At 40.6% G+C, this 18,672-nt stretch overlaps 1 protein-coding gene across 8 annotated transcripts in view; it reads left to right on the forward strand.

Moving 5' to 3' along the window:
- SETX (senataxin) overlaps window positions 1-16,509 on the forward strand; it is an 87,385-nt gene extending 70,876 nt beyond the window's left edge. For 7 of the 8 annotated variants that reach the window (XM_073222371.1, XM_073222377.1, XM_073222368.1 and 4 more), the window contains 8 exons: window positions 1,560-1,709; window positions 2,599-2,706; window positions 5,221-5,411; window positions 6,479-6,571; window positions 7,879-8,043; window positions 11,646-11,744; window positions 12,762-12,849; window positions 15,429-16,509. In XM_073222371.1, the coding sequence (XP_073078472.1) occupies window positions 1,560-1,709; window positions 2,599-2,706; window positions 5,221-5,411; window positions 6,479-6,571; window positions 7,879-8,043; window positions 11,646-11,744; window positions 12,762-12,849; window positions 15,429-16,163 (1,629 nt within the window). In that variant the 3' untranslated portion in view covers window positions 16,164-16,509. The remainder of the gene's footprint in view (window positions 1-1,559; window positions 1,710-2,598; window positions 2,707-5,220; window positions 5,412-6,478; window positions 6,572-7,878; window positions 8,044-11,645; window positions 11,745-12,761; window positions 12,850-15,428) is intronic. The other variant, XM_073222379.1, reaches the window with a different exon arrangement.
- The last annotated feature ends 2,163 nt before the right edge of the window (window positions 16,510-18,672 follow it).

Genomic DNA, 18,672 nt, shown 5'->3' on the forward strand with positions numbered 1-18,672 from the left:
TCATTCTAGTAATGAATTCTTATCACCACCTGAGATTTCTAAGAAAGAGGTGATTATAAAATATGTTTTTCCTTTACTAGGTCTAGGTAAGTATTTAAAAAATTACTGTTAGGTCTCTCCTCCCCCCCGCACTGCAAAATCAATTATAATTATCATCAGATAAGTAATAAAAATAGGTTTTTAGGTATTTTTCCTATTAAAATGAAAGAAAAAAGGAAAATCATGTCTGGATTCAAGTAGAGTGACAGTGGTTGGGATTTGGCATAAGAAAGTACAAGCACCTTTTTTGCTTTCACTTCTTAGCTGAAAGCATACACTCTTTGCACTTGTTTTTGATGATAATCCTTCTATAACATGTGTAATGTTTTCCCCAGTATTCTTTGGATATAAAAATACGAACTGAGATCTAGGTTGATCAAAACTGGGACAAGCCAGATGTATGTCCTCATCACGCAGCCCTCGTAACACCAGTTAGTGGTCGGGGAGGGAGGTCACACTGGTATTTCTGAGCTGAGATTTCTCTCTTGAAGGAATTATTATATATTCTCTATATGGCTAAAATAAGTACAGTTGTATTTAATGTATGTTTCCATCAGCAGTTTATTTAAATTAAGAATAATATGGAAAGTTTTCTATTAAAATTTTAAACTGAGCCCAAAGTTAATCTTCCCAAATTTAAGGATGAAGTCCATGTTTATAGACATGTGGTTTCTGCTGTGTGTCACAGTATTCTGTGGGCCACTGAATGAATTGTAGTGGCAGTTTTCTTAGTAGATGGCTGAGAGGAAAGGTGTGACAGTGCTTTAACATGTGAGCCCTGGAGGGCCACAGTTACCACCCACTTCCTAAATCTTAAACACATGCCTGGGAGCCCATGGTTGACCATATCACAGTGCAGGGGTGAATCGCTGCTACTTTCAGGAGCAGAAATAGGCTAACTGAATCTGATGAGAGGACTAGGTTATTAACTAAGTGCTGGACATTCTGAGGGTGACCACACTGTTGGTCTCATTATTGTATGTTGCGTCACAGGAGTAGGTAAGGTTGTTTTTCTTACTGTGGAAGTAGAATGTGCATCAGTTTTTCAGGCATTTTGTTGGTACCAGACTTTACAAAAGAAAGAACAGCATTGCATACTTAAACACTAACAGAACAGTGTACATTGAAGCTTAGTTCTGACCCTGGTTTTACACAAATAATTGTTTCTCAACTCGGTAGGATTTTTTAATCTCTACTTATTCTGATGCCTGTCCACATACATCTATCTAACTATAAGAATTGTTACTTTGACCAAATCCCATACTGAATAAATCTGTCTTAATGTGCTTAAATCATGTTCTAAGCTTCAACTGCACTGCAAAGCAGTGTTCTTTCTGGCAGTTTGTGGTACCTTGGATATTGTTTGTTTCTGCTATTGTCTAGATTTGAGGTTCACCCCTAACATTTACTAAATATTATTCTGTCACATAATAAATAATGGTTATTTTATAGTAGAAGTAGGTCTACCGTAATTAAGAATTTATATACAACTGGATATTGATTCATCTTTATTCTCTTAGGTTCAAGGACGCCCACAAAAAACACAGAGTATCATCGTTTTGGAGTCCCATGTCGTCTGCTGCACCTTGAGCACCAGTGGTGGTTTATTGCTCGAGTCTGCTTTTCGTGGGCAAGGGGGTCTCCCCTTCAGTTGTGTCATTGTTGATGAGGTCCGTAAGCAGTCAGCCATCTGCTTTGACTAGGGCTGCGGGGACTGTCTTAAGTGAAGCATGGCTGCTGAGCTGTAGCAAAATGGTCTTTCCGCATTTTATTTTTACCTGCCACATTTTGTGTGTTCTCTTAGATACCCCCCTCAGTTAAAAGTGCTTTTCCAGTCTTGAGGTTGTAGCCTTAAGGATTCCTGATTGCTCCTTAAAAAAATCTCTCCTGAGGATTATCTAGCTCCTGCTTAGAGGATCTCAGGTTACCTTGTTGAAGCAGTTTTGTATAACTGGTCAGCTCTGAGCCACAATATTTTCAACTAATACCCAGCTTATTCATTGAGCAAACATTTGTTGGGTACCTACTGTTTGCCAGGATGTAGAGCCAGGAGACAAAAGAGATGGAAAATGAGATATAGAGTATCAATGTAGGAGATCCAAGATACAGTATTCTCCAAAAGGAGGGAACAGAGAAAGTGGAAGTGATGAAATAACTGAAGAAAACATCACTGAACTAAGAGGCACTCAAGTCTTGGAACTGAAGAGGCCCACTGGGAGTGGGGGCAGGGGCACAGCCTCCAAGTGCCTTCAGGCGGTCCAGCAGCAGCCAGAAACACAGACAGGAAGTCTGCACCTGCCAGCTTGGCAGCTAGTTCGCTAGTGGTGGTGGCACCTAAGTGGTGGCAGAAAACACCTGTGGTTTTATAAAATTGGTAAGAGTGTTCTTGTTGCAATTGTTTCTAACCAAGGAAAATCCTTATTTTTGATATTTGATGAAAAAGAAGAAGATGTGGTACTTTTCTGAATGGTTAGAACTTTTATGAATTAGGTAAATTGCGTGAATGAATAAATAACAAGGATAATTAAGACTTTCTCCATCCTGTACTTTCTCTCCAAGGCTGGGCAGTCTTCTGAAGTTGACACCCTTACTCCGCTCATCCATCATTGCAACAAGCTTATCCTAGTAGGAGATCCTAAACAGCTCCCTCCCACTGTCATTTCTGTGGTGAGCCTTTTCATATTCATAAAAAAAGGTCTGAAAACACCTGCTTGTTCATAATTGTGTTTATGTCCAGGTATGACAGGAGCAGTGTAAGTGTCAGAGACCAGAAGACAAAACAATACCATATTCCATGAGCATTGGGCTGGCCTTTGGTAAAGGCAGTGTGCAACTACTTAAAGGGCTGTAACCTGATTTATTTCAATAATATAAACACCAAAACTATAATAGAAGCAGCAAGGAAAAGTTTCCTAGCCTCCATATTTCTATTTAATAAATATGTACAAATTTGAGGAAAACATTAAAAAGGGAAATTATTTTTAGAATACATCTCTAGTTTTAGAATCCTTTACCCTATAATACAAGAAAATGTCTTTACCCTCATCCTCTTAAAGTGTGGGTGACAGGAAAAGAGAGGAGACTGTGGACTCTCCTTGTGGGAAGATCAGCACCTAGATTGTGATCCTCTACTTTTTTTTATCTCAGTAAAGGTGGCTTCCAGAAATACACGCCAGAATCAGGATTCAGTGGGTGTTTTGTGTAGTCCGAATAGGTCTAGACCTTGGTTTAGCAATTTAATAAGATTCCCACAATTATTTATACAAATACAGAGTAGTGCCTGTATGAGCAATCCCAGAGCACAGATCATTTTCAAACATTCCTGTTCATTTATGAAATGAATGAATGAATGACTGCGGTTTTTGTTGTCACTGTCTTTTGGCTTTGGAGTGAATCACTTACAGTGACAGTGCAGTTCTTTGGCCTCTGAGCACATATGTGATCAGGTGGGGCATAACCTAGAAGCACACCACCTGAGTGAGAGAGCCTGCAGCAGTGCTGAAGGCTGTTCATGAATAGTGAAAACCCAGCTCCGGAGTGCATGTCTTTAAGTAACACAGTATTTTAAAAATTTACTGATTTAACTTGTTGAAGGGCCTCAGTATGTAGGTGTTGTTGATGGGCCTTACCTCACTGCCTCCTTCAGTAATTGATAAAAATGGCAAAAATGGAAAAAAGCCATTCAGGCTTTTTATTATTATTGGAGAAATGTTACAGGCTTATTGAGGAAAATTTAGAAAATAATTACAAGGTTAATTTCCTCAACATGCCTTTCTGATCACCTATTTCTAGGCATAATTACTGTGAACAGTTTAGTAAGTATTTTAACATATTTTCCTGGTCATTTGTGTGTTTGTTTATTCATTTCTTTAAATTTATAGAGTGGCAGCCTAATTCAGGCACTGTTTTATGTGCTGGTGTTATTGACAGTGAAGAAAGCAGACCAAAATCCCTGTCCTCGTGGAGCTTACAATCTAGTGGGTAACATATAGTAACCAAGTTAATAAAATATGGTGTGTAAGGCAGTTGCAAGGTTTGTATACAGCATATGTAGGTAGGTTTTGGCTTTGTTTAAAGGTTACGGAGTCATTCCGTGCCAAATTGGTTTTTTCTAATCAGTAAATAGATTGGGCATATCCTTCTATGTCATGACATATAAAGCTCCGTCATTTTGTAGGATAGACTTTTTTTTCTGAAAGTAGATGTGTTACCTCATATTAAGTCCTTTTCTTTTTTTTTGCCACAGAGAACATTCAAAATGAGGTCTTAGCTAATTTGCGTACATTTTGGGGGATGTAGATGAAGTTGCTAAACATCTGCTAAACTTAATTTATTTTATTGAGTCACACAAACCTGTTTGAAGTCGCATCTATAATAATCTGTTATTTAGGAAGTGATACCTTTTTTCAGTCATAGTTTGTGGGGCAGGTTTATTCAGATCTTGCAGGTGTATCTTCAACAGCCATGTCCTAACATTGCTCATCAAGATTCCATCATCTTAGTACATTTTTCACAGCACATTTTTTGCTCCTAGATTATTTAGTACCTTTTGAATCTTGGAGATGTTGCCACTGAAGTGTATCTCCCAAGTCACGGTGTCAGTGCTCTCTAGCTGTCGTCAAGGTCACTGTTCTCCACATTGCAGATTGTACCCATTATTGGCTTTATGAAATCAACTTAGTCTTTCCTGTCTCCTCCGCTAGAATATAAGTTCTGATCTTTTTCACCTTAGCAGTCTCAGCACCCCAAATTTGAGATGATCAGTATTTACTGGATAGATGGACGGACAGATGAAGGAATTGGCCTCTGAAAGGCGTTTGCATTAGGGAGAGCACACTCCAGAAGTAATCGTCACCATCCGTGCTGCATTTCTTTGCACCTCATATCATTGATTCTTTCACATGGCCTCCCTCGGCATCAAAATAGCTTCAGTTGTGGTCACTCACAAGCTCAAAGCTTTTCATATACATTATATGGGTTTTCTAAATAAAGAGAAAATAGTTCAACTTTTACAGTCAACCTACGTGCCTTTTCAAGGGCTGGAGTCAAACACCTTTCTCTGAATCTTTGATTGTTGGTAATCTTACTCCACCTAAATTTTGCCATGCACATATTAGAGCTCAGTCATTGTTCTGGGGAAAGCATAAGAAAATTCTTGGAAATGACTTTTATGTCCCCTAGCAGAAAGCCCAGGAGCATGGCTATGACCAGTCAATGATGGCTCGCTTCTACAAGCTGCTGGAGGAGTACCTGGAACACAATATGATTGGCAGGCTGCCCATCGTACAGCTCACCGTTCAGTACAGGATGCATCCAGACATATGTCTCTTCCCTTCTAATTATGTTTATAACAAAAGCTTGAAAACAAATAGGTGAGCCCCAGTCATAGTTTCATAGCTCATTTGTAGGGTTAGCTGCTTAGGAAGAATTGCTGTTTTACTGTGGTCTTAAGTCTTATCATAAAAAGCATAAATCAACAGTTTAATAGTTTTCTCTCATTCTAAAAGTCATGTTGGTTGCAGCAAATGCAGATAAGCAAAAAAGAAGGGGAAACACTGCTCATATTTATACTACCCTGAAACAGTCACTGGTAATATTTTGGTATATGTACTTCCAGGCTTTGTACTATGCATATCTTTTTTTTACATTTTCTATTTTTAGATTTTTTTGGGAAAAAAATCACACCATATTCTACATAGTACAGATCTTCCTTGATTTATAATAGAGAGATTAAGTCCCAATAAACCCATTGTAAGTTGAAAAACATTTAATACTCCTAATTACCAAACATCACAGCTTACCCTTGCCTACCTTAAACATATTCAGAACACGTACATTAGCCTGCAGGTGGGCAAAATTGTCTAACAGAAAGCCTGTTTTATAATGAAGTGTTGAATATCCCACATAATTTACCGCATGCTGCACTGAAAGGGGAAAACAGAATGGCTGTCCGGGCATGGAACGAACAGGTGTCCGGGTGTTGGCTGCTGACCAACGTGACCGCATGGCTGACTGGGCGCTGCAGCTTGCTGCCACGGCCCAGCGTCACCAGAGAGGATCGTATCACCAGCCCAGGAAAAGATCCAGATCCAAAATGCAAAGCATGGCTTCTACTGAACTCGTATTGCTTTTGTGCCATCGTAAAGTCAAAGAATCATAAGCCGAACCATTGGAGTTAGGGACTATGTACTCTTTGGCTCTTTTCTCTTATAAGTAACTTCCCAGTTGCAATTGTTGTATTTTAATTAGATAGGTCACTCTCCCTAGTACTAATGTATAAATAAAGTCCATTTTGTACCTTTCACTAAAGCACATTTAAATAGAAGAAAGTCTTTCTTGTCCCCTTACTTTCCCAGCTCCCTTCTCCCTCAGAAAAAGTAATAAGAAAATGTTTCTTGTAACTTGACTTGTATTCTGAATGGTGGCTGCTTTCTTGTAGACTGACTGAGACCACGCGGTGTTCATCAGACTGGCCGTTTCAACCTTACCTTGTGTTTGATGTCGGAGATGGTTCAGAAAGACGGGATAATGAGTATGTTCTCTGCTTTCTTCAATTCCTAGTGATGGGTGTAGATTTGTTATCTTTGTTCATGTTTACATTAAAAAAATTTTCCATACATACCAATCTGCCTATTGCCAAGGCACAGTCATTTTCACTTAAATGGCTAATATCTTCTGTCATAAATTGCTGATGTTGTTCTCCATGTATTTCAGCCTTTTAACCTTCATAGCTGTGTAATGGAGATATTACTTAACATATGGTAAGCACTTGAGTGAAATACATGCTGAGATCCAGCTGTGCCTAAAACAGACATGGCCCAGTGCAAAGTTGCTGTGGTCTAACAGGGGAGACACATTAACCAGGGAAAAACCAGGCAATTAATTATTCCAGGTGGGTTAAGTGTTATAAAGGATACAGACTCAGTTAAATCAAGGTGTGAGACAGGATGGACAGTACTTCTAGTATATTGGATTGTGAATATGGGCCATGTTCAGGTGGTCTATAGCACAAAAAGGAGCAGTGGCTGCTAAACAACGTCAAAGGACAGAGTAGAGGGTAAACAGTCTGGAGGCTGCGTTTGTTGGCACAGGAGTGCTCAGGAAGTAGGAGGAAATACAGATGCCACCTCTGTGCTGTCCTGAGCAAGAATCAGGCATTAGTTCAGGTACAGAAGTGGAGGGAGGGAACATTCAGTGAAGAAGTCAGAAATGCACAGAAGCATTGGGATTAAAGGTGCAGTGTTGGTGCAAGGTAATGAGGGCATGTGTTTCATTTGGGAGATGAGTGAGGAGCACAGGGTGAGGTCGGTGAGGCTGTGACCCTTTGCCAGGACCCCATGTTGTTCTCAGGGGTTGATGTCTTCTCTGCACTGAATTTAGTCTCTGTGGTTGGCATTCCCTTGGTGGTGTGGTACGTGGTCTGCAGAGCCAGTGGTGGGGATTTAAGAAAGATAATACATCAAAAGCACTTTTCTCAGTATGTAGAACATAGTAAATCCTTAATGTTATCTATTTATTATTCATATCTTCTTATTCTAAATTCTTTGTTCTTACTGTGCATCCCTGTTTTAACAGATGAAGAAAATAGGGTGTAAAGTTCAGTTGATTCCAAACTCTTCTCTCACAACCTCACATTTCATTGGGCAGTTATTTTTATATTTATTTGTATGTATGATTTTTAATGGTCTTTATAGCAGCCTGTTTGAGTCACTACTGACTGAATAAAGATGAAACCTACCTCTGCTGCCCTTTACTGTAATGGAAAACAAAAGTGGAACTTAAGTCAGCCATTGCACTGCTTTGGTTTTAATGTGTTACTGTTTTTTCCATCTGATTTAGCTCGTATGTAAATGTTCAAGAAATAAAACTGGTAATGGAAATAATTAAACTTATTAAAGACAAAAGAAGGGATGCTACACTCCGAAACGTTGGCATAATAACCCATTACAAGGCTCAGAAGATGATGATTCAGAAGGATTTGGACAAAGAGTTTGGTAGAAAAGGGTGAGACATCTATATTTTTACAGATATTTCCAGTTTTTCTATTGAATTGAAAAGAAGAAAGGTGATAGAAGGAAACAAGAAAAGCAGCTGTAACTCTGGGGAATGGTCTTAGACCAGGGTAGTGCAGCACAAGGAACTGGGACACTGGCTTCCATAGACTTGTACTGGGTAGGGAATGGTCACACTGGAAGCTTCTGTAGACCGAGTCCCTCCTGTCCGTTGGAATGTTGTCACCATTATACTTGGCAGTGAAATTGACTGAGAGATTCTACAGGCCTTTGCCTCTAGTTCCATGACTTTTTAGTCTAAATTCTAATTCTAGCAAGACTCATGAAGTCACATTTTCACTTAAATTATTTAACCCCTTCTAGTGCCTTTATGTATAGGATGAAGATCTTATTTTTGTTTCCTTTTTACCTCAACAGTAAAATTAAAGTTCAGATATTGGAAATCCACCAAGTCAAAAATTTCTTAACCTAGAAGCATACAAACTACTGAAATTGATTCTAGAAAAAATAGAAATTTGAGCAATTAAAAGTAAAGTTTAAACAGAGTTTAAACTTCCCAACAAAGAAAAACCCAGGACCAGGCTTCACTGGTGAATTCTACCAATCACGAAAATAAGAATTAATACCAATCCTTCTCAAACTTTTTAAAAAAATAGCTCCTTTTCTAACTAATTTTATCAGGCCAATATTAACTTATACCAGTCGAGGAAAAATATCACAAGAACAACTACAGACCAATATTCCTTATGAATATAGATGCAGAAATCCTCAAGAAAATAGTGGCAGCTGAATTCAGCAGCGTATAAAACAGATCATACATCATGACCAAGTAGGATTGTCTCAGGAATGCAAGGTTGGTTCAACATAGGAAACTGTCAATCAGTGTGATACACCCTATTAATAGAATAAAGTGAAGAAAACCCACATATCACCTAAGTAGAAGTGGAAAAGCATTTGACTGAAATCCAACACCCTTTTATGATAAAAACACTCAACAGACTAGGAATAGAAAGGAACTGCCTCACCCTTAATACAAGGCATCTGTGAAAGACCCATTGCTAGCATCACAATTGCTGATAAGGCTAAAGACTTTCCCAAGATTAGGAAGGATGCCTGCTCTTGCTGCTTCTACACAGCATTGCAAGAGGTTCTAGGCAGGACAATTAGATATGAAAAAGAAATAAAAGGCATCCATATTAGTAAGAAGTAAAACTATCTCTGTCAATCATGTGGCCTTATGTAGGGGAAACCCTAAAGAAGCCACACAGAGACACTATTAGCCCTAATAAATTAGTTCAGGAAAATTGTAGGATACAGGATCAATATACAAAAATCAGTTGTATTTCTATACACTAGCAAAGAGCAATCTAAAAAAGAAATTTAAAAGATAATTCTGTTTGTAATTGTATTAAAGAGAACAAAATACATAGGAATAAATATAATCAGTATAAGAGTTGTACACTGAAAAGTACAAAATGTTAAAAGAAGTTAACACCTGAGTAAATGGAAAGACACTCTGTTCGTGGATTGGAAGACTTACTATTGTTAACAAGGCGCTGCTCCCCAAATTAATCTACAGTTTTGAGTGTTAATGCTGTCAAAATTTCAACTACTTTCTCACAGACGGACAAGCTTAGTCTAAAATACACATGGAAGTGAATAGTTTAGAACAGTAAATAGCTTGGGAAGGCTCCCACTTCCCTGTTTAAAAACTTAGACTGCAAAGCTACTTATCAAAATTGCAATACTGCTGTAAGGATAGACCTGTAGGCCAGTAGACCTCAGAGTCCAGAAGTAAACCTACACTTGGGCCAGATGATTATCAACAAGGGTGCCAGAACCATTCAGTGGGGAAGGACAGTCTTTTCAGTAAGTGGTGCTGGACAGCTGGATATCCACATGCAAAAGAATGAATTTCAGTCCCTGTCTCACACCACATACAATAATGGACTCAAAATGGATTACTATCCTAAATCTGAGAGAAAATTGTAAGGAAACAATGGTGTAAATCTGTATGACCTCAGATTGGACTTCATAAAAATTAAAAACGTGTGTGTCAAAGGACACCATCAAAAGAATAAAAAGATTTCTACAAAATGGGGAGAGACAGATGGTTGCTGACTTACCACAGTTCAAGTTAGGATCTTTCAACATTTGGTAGAAACCACACTTCAAGTTTTGAATTTTTATCGTTTCTGGGCTGGTGATAATGTGGTACAATTCTCATGATGCTGGGTGGTGGTGTCCGAACCTCAGCTCCCAGTCAGCCATGTGATCACAACTGATGATCCACAGCTGATCCATGACACCCTTTCTGCGCCTGGACGGCTGTCCTGTTTTTCCCTCTCAGTGTAGCACGCAGTAAATTACGTGAGATATTCAACACCTTATTATAACATAGGCTTTGTGTTCAGTGATTTTGCCCTACTATAGGCTAACGTAAGCATCCTGAGCATGGTTAAGGTGGGCCAGGCTAAGCGCTGATGTTGGGTAGTTTAGGTGTATTAATGTGTTTTCAACTTAATGATATTTTCAACTTACAGTGGTTTTTGGGATGTAACCCCATCTTAAGGAAGATCTGTTCTTGCAAATCATATATCTGATAAGAGTCTCATATCCAGAATATAGAAAGAATTCATATAACTCAATAATAAAAAGATAATTAATCTAATTTTTTAAATGAGCAAAGGATTTGAAGAGCATTTTTCAAAAGAAGGTAATAAACAAATGACCAACAAGCACATGAAGGATGTTCAATATCATTTGTCATTAGGAAAATGCAAATCAAAACCACAGTGGGGTACCCTACCAAGATGGATGTAGTCCAGAAAAAACAACAGACAGTAACAAGTGTTGGCAAGGATGTGGAGAAATGTGGAACCCTTATACATTGCTGGTGAGGGTGTAAAATGCCAAACCACTTGGTGAAACAGTTTGGCAGTTAATTAAAAAATTAATCATAGGAATTACCATATGATTGAGTAATTCTATTCCTTTCAGGTTATACCTGAAAGAGCTGAAAAAATGTTTACCCAAAAGCTTACACGTGAATGTTCATAGCAACATTATTCATAATAGTCAAAAAGTGGGAACAACCCAAGTGTCCATCAATTGTAAATTGATGAAATAAATTGTGTATCTGGACAAATACTCAGTCATAAAAGGAATGAAGTACTGTTACATGCTACAACATGGATGAACTTTGAAAACATTATGCTAAGAGGCCAGAAACAAAAGACCATATACCTTATGATTCCTTTAATATGGAATTTCTAGTATAGAAAAATCCAAAGAGAGAAAAAGTAGATTAGTGACTGCCAGGGCCTGGGGGGAGGGGGACATTGAGATTGATGCCTAATAGGCACAGTTTTCCTTTAGGTTGGTGGAAATGTTCTGAAATTAGAGAGTGGTGATGGCTGCCCCACATAGTGAATGTACTAGAAACAAATGGTATGCTTGGAAATGGTGAATTTTATGTTCTGTGAATTACATGTCAGTAAAAACATGAAAAAGCGCCTGAAAAATACTACTTTATAAGTGTGTATGTTTAATAATTATCTTACTTTTCCCAGTAAACATGTCTTTCTTCAATAGGCCTGCAGAAGTCGGTACTGTGGATGCCTTCCAGGGTCGCCAGAAAGACTGCATCATTGTTACGTGTGTCAGAGCAAATACCATGCAAGGCTCCATTGGGTAACTGTCATTACTGAGTTCTTGCTTGTTTATAATCCAGAGCTAGATCTGTTTCCAACCACCCCTAGAGAATACCATAATTTATTTATTGTCTTATTAAAAATACTATGTTATCATGAATGTTTCTTGTTCACGTTGTGAAGTTAACCCATTGGTAAGTCTGCTTCTCCTGATGTGTGAATCTATTCTTTTACTTAATAAGTGAAGTAAATCATTGGATCAAGTGCATTTTGCGGGGCCTTGTTTCTCTCCATTATATGTCATAAAGTGGTTTTTCCTCTTGTGTTTTCCTGCTTTGGGTAAGTTTGTTAACCGTAACTACCACTGTCAATTTACTTACTAAAGATGCAAAGGATCCTATAATGGATGACAGAAAACTCGAGTCTCAGGGCCTTGAGGCTCTAGGCAATTATTTTGTCCTTTTCATGAAAAGCAGATGGAATTTACAGATTGTAAATGTGTTTGTTCTTAAAGAGAATAGTAATTTATTTCTGCCCCTCCATAGAAATAGTCTGAGTGTGCAAGTGGAGGGCAGTTATTTCAGCACCATTTGCAAATAGATCATTCTTTCCCAACTATTTTGAAGTTTCACCATATGCCAATTCTATTATTTCTGAGCTCTTTTCACATTGATGCATTTGTCTTGTGTTTGGGTATTTCTGCACTGGTTCCACAATATTTGAATAATCTCAAATATGTTTAGTCTCATATCATATTTTTTAGGATGTTTTTAAGGCTTAAAAATCATACTGTTAAAATTTCCAGTGCCTCGTCCAAGTCAGAATAGGAGATTGACAAATCACTTTGAAGGAAAGCACCAGGCCTTTTGTTCACCGTTTTAATGGCAGTTGCCTCCTTGCCAGGCACCCTATGTTGGAGACAAGAGTGGGAAAGTCCTGTGGTTTTAATAGAAGGAGCCCAAGAAAATCTGTCAGAACTACTGCTGTGTCTCACCTGTTCTGACAGGCTCAGTCATTCTGTAGAAAGAAGTTAACTTCTTTTGTTTTGTTCGCTTAGATTTCTGGCAAGTTTGCCAAGATTGAATGTCACCATTACACGAGCCAAGTACAGCCTCTTCATCCTCGGACATTTAAGGACCCTGATGGTGGGTACAGCCGTGGGCCCCAGAGAACCCAGAAGGTTGCCCGTTGTTACTGATACTGGGCTAAGGTTCTGTGTTTTGTTTTCCATCAAGATGGAAATGATTTGAGGGTTACAAATAGCAAACATACTCTCCGTGGTGGTTCTGTCCTCCAGCCACAAGAACTTGTACACATGTAAGCTGCTCGCCTCAGCCCAGATATCCACAACACCCTCTCCGAATGACCTTTCTTAGAAAATTCCATGTACATCATAAGATTATCAAGAAGACCTACAAATCCATACGTGTAAAGTGTTAGACAAGTTGTTGGCACTTGGTAACACTCAGTAAACGTGGCTGTCACTGGCCCCACTTAATGGCAGAGAGGGAGGGAGCGTGTGGGTGCCCTTAGGATAGTGCCGCCCGCTGTCCCCTTGGTGGGTACTGTGCAGGCTCCTCTGCAGGACACCTGTGCCTCTGGGGGAGGTGGCAAGCGTACGCCTTCAGCGAGCAAGTAGCGCGGCTTAGCTCAGGGCTATCACAGCTAGCTAAAGCGTGTATCTGCTGCTTGTCTCATTGGGGTAATAACTTCCCGTTTTCTAATTCTCCATTTAACAAAGTCAAGCGTAGGAGAGGAGCCAACTCAGTAGATGGGCCCCGTTTTAGTTATTACCTCCAGAGGGCACCCAAGTACAGTCTTTCTCATCCAACCCCTACCTAGACCTGTGGTCTCCATCTTCTGTTGGTGGTGTGCCCTGTTGGATGAAGTTTTATAAGCTGTGTATCCCCTATTCTTAAGTAGATACTGAAAACTTTTTATCATAAGTTTATTTCTAAATACTGACATTTTAAAATAAAACTTAAATCTGTTCTGTGGTTCTTTAGTGTATCCCATGAAATAGAGCAGCAGTATTCTACTTTTTGAAATTTAATTTCCATTCATACTTGTTTAGGATAAAATTCATGGGGTAATTTATTTTTACAACTAAAGCCTTTCTGTTAACCTCATTATCACACTTCTCTGCCACAAAAATGTATATATAAAATGAAAGTGTAAAAAATTGTTTCCATAATGGGGGAAATTGTTTGAAGGGTGCATTTCTGTACTGCTTTTTGCAACTTCCTGTGACTGTAGTTCCCTTAGAATGAAAGGTCTTTAAACTGTTTTTCCTGTGATGGTAAGGATCTGAGTGTTACAAAATAATTTGGCAATTGACTATTTGTTAGTTATTACTTGTACACAGTTGAATTTTGATAATGTTTAAATGTGAAAAGTAAAATGTTACTAGAGCTGTGTCTTTCAGTGATGCCCTGATTAAAGGAGCCTTGCAGGCACCCTTATTTTTACTGCCCCCTCTATGTGGCTTGCATCCAGCAGTTTCTATTGGCCTGGCATGCACTCTGTGCCCAGATTTAGGAAGAGTGAGTCATTGTGACTGTGAAGGATGCATAGAGGGGCGGAGAGCTGAGGGGGAAGTGGGGCCGGGAGTTGATTCCCTGGAATGTTCTTAGGGAAAGTCTGTGTGAGCCCCAGGGCATAAAACAGATTGAAGACTCTGGCCTGCAGCTGTGGCACAGACAGTGCCCGCATGCTGGGAAGCCAGTGCTAACACAGGGAGCTGGAAGGAAGAGAATTTAGAAACTCCCGGCCTATCACTTGGGCCTTCAGCTTTCATTGTCCTTGGGGCCTTTTTTTTTGGTTGTTTAGCCAAATGAACTAACCTTTTCTCTTTCTCCCCTTCTCTTTCCTTCCACCTTTGTCCTTTGTTGGCTCTCATGCTGACTCTTCCTTCTTTCTAAATAAGTTCAAGTTCTGGTAGTTGTAAAGAAGCAGTTTATGCTGAGGAAACTCTGGAGGGCTGAGGGGCAAGATGCATCCGTTTTCTCTTTTCCTTCACTGTGCTCTTCATGAGGTGTTTCTCTAGAAAAGAGAGTGAGTGGGGTGATACCTTTGGAATAGTATCTCAGTGGATTCAGTTCGTTTAACTCTTTGGAGTTTGGGAGGCCTTTGAGAATTTGTTGAAAGCTATAGACCTCTTTCTAGAACAGTTATGTACTCAAACATTAGGGCTTCCTGAAAAGAAACTAAGCCTTCCCGTTCCTGCATGTTGGCCTGACCAACAGGCAGACAAGACTCTAGGTCAGCACGGCCAAGGGGGACTTGCCTGCATGATGGCGCCAGTCTGTTTCTGCACTGTCCAGAACACTAACCACTAGTCATCTGTGGCCACTGAGCACTCATAATGTGGAGCTGAGGAACTGAATCTTTAGTTTTATTTCATTTTAATTAATTGAAATGTTAATAGCTACATGAGGCTACTGGCAGCTGGTGCAGCTCCATGTGGCAGTGGATTACCATGTAGCATGAGTAACAGTGGTTGAAGTGGTGGAAGAGCTCATGGTGGTGACCAGTGTTCTTTTCTAGTAATGTGGCTTTACTGTCCTTACATGTATATTTTGGCCTTGTCTAGCAAGTAATGGATTCTTGAGAATCCATTCTTGAAATATGTATACTTATTTGTTTGGAAATGAAAGCTGGAACCTCATGCTTCTCAGGCATATGAGTCTTTCTCTGGGCTGTAACTCTCTCTCTCCTCTTTAAGGAAAATGAGCATTGGAATCAACTGATTCAGGATGCACAGAAGCGCGGTGCCATTGTTAAGACCTGTGACAAAAACTACAGACATGATGCCACAAAGATTCTGAAACTCAAGCCGGCACTTGAGAGAAGCCTGACTCACCCCCTTGCCATCACCCCAGAGGCGCCCAGGGCCCAGGGTGGCTTGCCTGGCAACAGACTAGGCAGTGAACTTGCCCATACATCATTTGCTTCTTCCCCAAACTCTGCACCCTCGGACCCCAAGGGAGCCACTGTTACCATCCCTGCTCAGGGTCCTGAGCGGCCTCCCCTGCGGGACCGGCTGCGAGATCCACGCCTGCTTCGGAGGATGGGCATGGACCGCAAAGGGCAATGCCTCCAGGAGCCACAGCCCTTGAGCCCCCAGCAGCCTGGAGCAGCACCTCCCTCGCAAGAGCCAGGCTTTCCTGTGAGTCACCAGAATCTCGGGAGTGTGCAGCCGTCCACTGCCGAAGTAGCTCCTCTGAGCAGCCACCAACTTCCCGGGCCTGGTGACCCTCCGGCTGCTAGTACTGAAGCTTCCACAAGTAAAAGAAAACATGGCCAGGAAGAAAATCTCAGCCATCGAAGAGAGACCAGGGCTTTCAGTGAAGGGGACCTGGAAAAGCATAGCTCTGAGAGCCATCACACAGAGAGGAACTCTGGCTGGGAGAAGAGGAGACTGGAGGAGGATAGTTCAAAGAAAAGAAAGCTTTTATAGTGAAGGCCAAATGACATAGACTTTCAGCCATAAGCGTTATTGCAGACTTAAGATAACCAGCTAAAAGGACCATTCAGATAAGATGATTTTTTCCTAAAAGGAGTTTGTGTGCTATTGGAAAACATGGAAAGTGCATCCACATGCCTGAGCCTGTGGGTCATCTTCAGTACTTTTTTCAGTTGCAAAAGCTTTCAGAGGGTGTTTGTGTATCAGTAATCCTGTCCTTGAAGCCGGAGACTGGAAATGTTGATCTCCTGTTCTATAAAGAAGGTCAGACTGGAGTGAATGTTGTAAAAGTTAAAATGTATATTTGTATAGCAAATAACAAAATCCTTTTAAAATTTAATCTTGACTGCCTTTCTTTCCGCTGCTTAAAACGTTAATCATTTTCAACAGAACAAACTTTATATATATAAAAAAAAAAAGACTTCAGGAGGGCAGGCCCTTTCAATCATTGTTAGGTTAGGACAGACAGATCTCTTCCACAGCCCGGGGAGTGTAGAATAAGCTGAGTTAGGGCTGGTGGGTCAGATGTCTCTTGTTCTGTTTAAAAAACAACTGGTGTCTCCTGAGAGAAACTTGAGAGGCAGAGTTCTGTTCAGTAAAGTTCTACTGGTGGTGTACTTTTTTTAGGTGAGGTACCTTGGCATAAGATGTTACATTTCTGTGACGAGTTCATCTCTACTTTAGTGAACATATAGTTCTATAACATTCTTACTGTCCTTGAAATAGAAGAGTATGAAATGAAAGACTAATTCTTGAAGTGTCATTCAGATGCCCCCAGTGTACTGTGAGCTTCCCATAACCCGGTGGGTTACCAATCCAGTGGTTGCTGGGTGTTAGATGAGTGCTGGAGTGGCTCGGTGGGAACCACCTCAATTGGGTTACTTGTGAAAGCTGGCAGACGACTGGGAGGATCCAGCAGATTAGCTTTAGGTGCAGCCTGGGAAGCTGTATGTCAAACATCTTCCCAAGGGATTCTGGCAGCTTGGGAACTGTGAGGACAGGCCAGACGCATGTGAGACAGGAAGAAGCGCCCTATGAAAAGAGAAGGGTGGGAGAGGAGTATCGTTGTTTAGAGTGAAGAACCAGAAAGAAGTTGGCAGATTGCCTGTGATCTTTGGGACCTGTCTGAGCGGAATACACCTCTGCTGTACAGTATCTGGTCAGAGTGGACTGTGCTTCTGTGAAAGGGGAATGGCCATAGGGAGTGGCTCCCTAATTTCCAAGTCCAGTTTCCAAACCACACAAAATGAGTTGAGAGCATTAGACGTGACAGTGTGTATCAGTAACCACTGACAATCGTTAGAACCAGTGGCTTGTAGTGGGTGCTGATCTGGGTGGGGAAACAGCTCCTGGAAAATGAATTACACTATTTGAAATCTCTCCTGTCATCTGCTTTTCAAGCAAAGAGTCCTCTGTGTTAGAAATTCTACTAAAGCAGACAGTTAAGACCTTTAAAAAATGTTTGGTTGCCAGAAGTTTTAACATCTCCTGCCTCATCACTCATGTCCCTTGCACTGGTGTCCAGATGCCCACCTGCTGGCAAGCATACGCTGTCACTGAGGGTGCACGCACTTCTCCCCGCAGAGTGAGCCCTGCTCTGTTTGTGGGTGGGGAGCCCATCCTTGGCCACATGGCACGGGAGCACGGGCTGAGCCCCACTGTGGGTCTGGTTCCGTAAGCTTCCTGTGTGTGCTTGCGGCAAGGAATCTCATGAAGTTGGCTTTCCTGCTGTCTTGGTACAGCACTCTGTTTAGCAGATACTCGCAGTGGTACAATTTAGAGCATCTAAAAATTCCGTGAGCTTGTAAAGGAGGCATTACAAACAGCTGGGGGTGGGAACTTCTCCCTCTGCTCACCCGGCACTTGAATTGAGGAAAAAGTGTCCCCAGGATGCAGACATTGCTGCCACACCCACACCCAATGTGTTTCCAGGTAAGTGTGATGCTGTTTTCACCCGTGTTCACTTGTTGGTTCACCATCCATTGAGTCTGATGACGAAATTATGGGCGAGCCACATAATCCTTTCTAGTGAGCAGGCCTTTGTCCCAGCAGGAAAGTCAGACCTGACATCGCATTTGAAACCGTTGTTCAGTTGATAAAAGCGTTTACATAAAGCATCTCACATGTGCAGTGTAGCCTCTTGGCGTGGCCATGCCGTCATTGGTAGCTAATGTGACTGCACAGCGAGAAATGGGGCTCTTGGCCTTGTCCTTTACATGGCGTAGAAGGAAGCGCCCTGCCTTTCAGGATGAGTTCCTGCAACATGAATATATTCTACATAACAGGTTGTTTTACTTCTGGATTTATTGTGCATGGTTTACTTAGTGACATGTTTTGTGTATTAGGAGGAGCAAATTTGGTAAGTACATGTGAACCTCCTGTAAATGAATTTTATAACTAAAATGTACCAAACTATTTTTTCCAATAATTGAGCAGGCCATAATTTTTTGCCATAGCTTTGACTTTATGTTCTGAATTCATAGCTGGGGTTTGGAACAATAGC

The sequence above is a fragment of the Manis javanica genome, chromosome 2 (assembly GCF_040802235.1).
Source record: "Manis javanica isolate MJ-LG chromosome 2, MJ_LKY, whole genome shotgun sequence".
Lineage (NCBI taxonomy): Eukaryota > Metazoa > Chordata > Mammalia > Pholidota > Manidae > Manis > Manis javanica.